Source organism: Acanthisitta chloris, unplaced genomic scaffold, assembly GCF_000695815.1.
Source record: "Acanthisitta chloris isolate BGI_N310 unplaced genomic scaffold, ASM69581v1 scaffold36096, whole genome shotgun sequence".
In the NCBI taxonomy this organism is placed as follows: Eukaryota; Metazoa; Chordata; class Aves; order Passeriformes; family Acanthisittidae; genus Acanthisitta; species Acanthisitta chloris.
In genome coordinates, this window is record NW_008679265.1 from 1 (window position 1) to 2,232 (window position 2,232).

Genomic DNA, 2,232 nt, shown 5'->3' on the forward strand with positions numbered 1-2,232 from the left:
TTGAGCGGGGGCGGCAGAGGAGAAGATTGCAGGGGTTGGGCGGTGGGGAGCACCTCAGCACACCGTGGGGTGATGCTGGGGCCAGCAGAACCGAGTGACCCCGGGAGCGTCCAGCCAGCTCAGGGCTGCTCCGGCATCTCCGAGCTGCCCAAGCAGCCGAGGGCAAAGGTTTGGGGACATCTCATGAAGTCCTGGCACCTCTGGGCACTTGGCTGTGACAAGCTGGATGAGCAGCACTTTGGAGGGCAGGAGGCCAGGCAGGTGTTTGGGCAGATGGTACCCAGGCAGGCAGGGTAGGAATAGGCAGAGGTGTTTGTTTTCTTCTGTCAACACTTCCTCATACGTCGGATGAAGCAAGCGATGGGCTTGGCTGGCTGCAAGCCAAGCGGCATCTTCAAGCGCCCTGGAGCTCTGACTGGCCAGAGAAGCATGCGGGCTCTAGCCTCCCTGGTGTCTCAGAGCACCGGGCACTGCTGTTTGGAGAAGGGGCTGTCACAGAGCAGTGGGATCTCAGGGAGTAGGCATGGGAGCTCCCTCCTGGTCCCTCCAGCCCTCAGGACTCCCAGCCCAGCCTGGCTTTGCAGAAAGATGCCCACATGCTCCAGAGGTGCCTTTCCTCAGATCCTGGTGGCTCTGGCTTCACTCAGCCCTGCTCTCCAAAGCCTGCACTGTGTTGGGTCCTGGCTGCCAACAGATGCTGGTGGGCAGGCTTCAACCCAGGCCATGGTTGCCCCATGCTCAAAAGCTGCGTACTATACCGGGGCAGCCATCCCTCCCCCTCTTCCTGCCACCACGCTCGAGGAACGTCTCCCCGTGGTGACGAATCCAGCTGAATCCGGGCGCAGGCTGCGATGCAGTCAGTCACCAAGGGAGATTGTACCACGTGCATGCCCGCAGCCACGGGGAACAGGGACCAGGGCTTCCCTGCTAGGTCCCCCGCAGCCCCCCGTGCTTGGCTATGCTCTGCAGGGGCTCTGGCAGTGCCTGGGTGGGATGGAAGGCAACCCTTGGACGTGGCCCTGTGCAGATCCACTTGCAAAGGGGTGCTCAGCTACCCCCAAGGGGTGCACTCCCTGGTGGGGAGGCAGGCATGGCACCCTTGGGTACAGCTGAGGAGAGAGGAGCTGTGGCCAATAGAGCCTAGTGCAGGGATGATGCTGGTGGATGTCTCTTAGCTGGCTTGTGTCCCAGAGGTGACAGCCTGCTCCAGGAGCAGCCCAGTCCTGCCCTAGGCTGGTGCTGCCCTTGCACCACTGAACATTAACCACTCTTATCGGGTAGTGAGTTCAAGGACCCACACAGGGACTGTTGTCCCCAGGTTGAGCAGAGTTGGGGTCATGCTGGTGGCCACTGCAGTAGCTGTGCATCTCAGCACAGCCCTGTGCTTGGCAGTTGTCCCTGCCCCTGCCATCCCCTCTTGGTCTTCCTTCACCAAAAGACTCACCAGGTTCTCTGTGCATCTCTGGGGTGGCTGAGGGACGTGCCAGTCTGTGTTAGGGATCAGTGCCTGGTGTGCAGAGGAAGTGAGCCTGGAGACACCAGCCTAGGCTGTCTGCAGAGCACGTCAAGAATAGTGCCAGCTTGGGGGATCTGAGGTGGGTGCTTAGGTCTAGCTAGTGCTGAGGGGTCTATGAGATCGGTGCAGAGAGTTCTAGGCACATGCAGGTCAGTGTCAGGGCAGGGAAGATCTGACCCAGCCCTTGTCCCATTCACCTCTGCTATGCTTGGTGCATTGCAGGTGATATCCCGACGCCTTTATGGCCCTATCTGGAAGTCAACCTTTGGGCATTATCAGAACATCAACATCGGGAGCCCAGTGGTGCTGGAGCAGCTGTTACGGCAGGAGGGCAAGTACCCCATGCGGAGTGACATGGCCCTGTGGAAGGAGCATCGGGACACCCGGCGCCTCCCCTACGGACCCTTCACTGAGTGAGTCCTGCCCTGGCTGCACTCTGTGGGGTGGCACGCAGCTCCTGTCCCTTCCTCAGGTGTAGGGCCCAGGAGGCAGCTCATGTTGCTTTCTCTCCTGCAAGCAGCATGTCCCCACCAAGCAGAAGGGCATGGTCATGGAGGTGGAAAGACCCCCAGGGTGATTTCAGCCTGGGGTGGAGGGAATGCACCCAAGGATTGGGAAACTGCTGCCAGCCACTGCCCAACTGTGCCCCCAGTGCTGAGTCTTGTCCCCATGCAGGGAAGGGGAGCGCTGGTACCGCCTGCGCCAGGTCCTCAACA

General features: G+C 60.7%; 1 protein-coding gene across 1 annotated transcript in view; it reads left to right on the forward strand.

Annotated features, from left to right (window-relative positions):
• Positions 1–1,738: 1,738 nt before the first annotated feature.
• Positions 1,739–2,232, forward strand: part of LOC103804610 (sterol 26-hydroxylase, mitochondrial) — a gene marked incomplete at its 5' end in the record, with an annotated part of 2,555 nt that continues 2,061 nt past the window's right edge. Inside the window, 2 exons of the mRNA XM_009077224.1 lie at positions 1,739–1,929; positions 2,192–2,232. Of these exons, the coding sequence (XP_009075472.1) occupies positions 1,739–1,929; positions 2,192–2,232 (232 nt within the window). The remainder of the gene's footprint in view (positions 1,930–2,191) is intronic.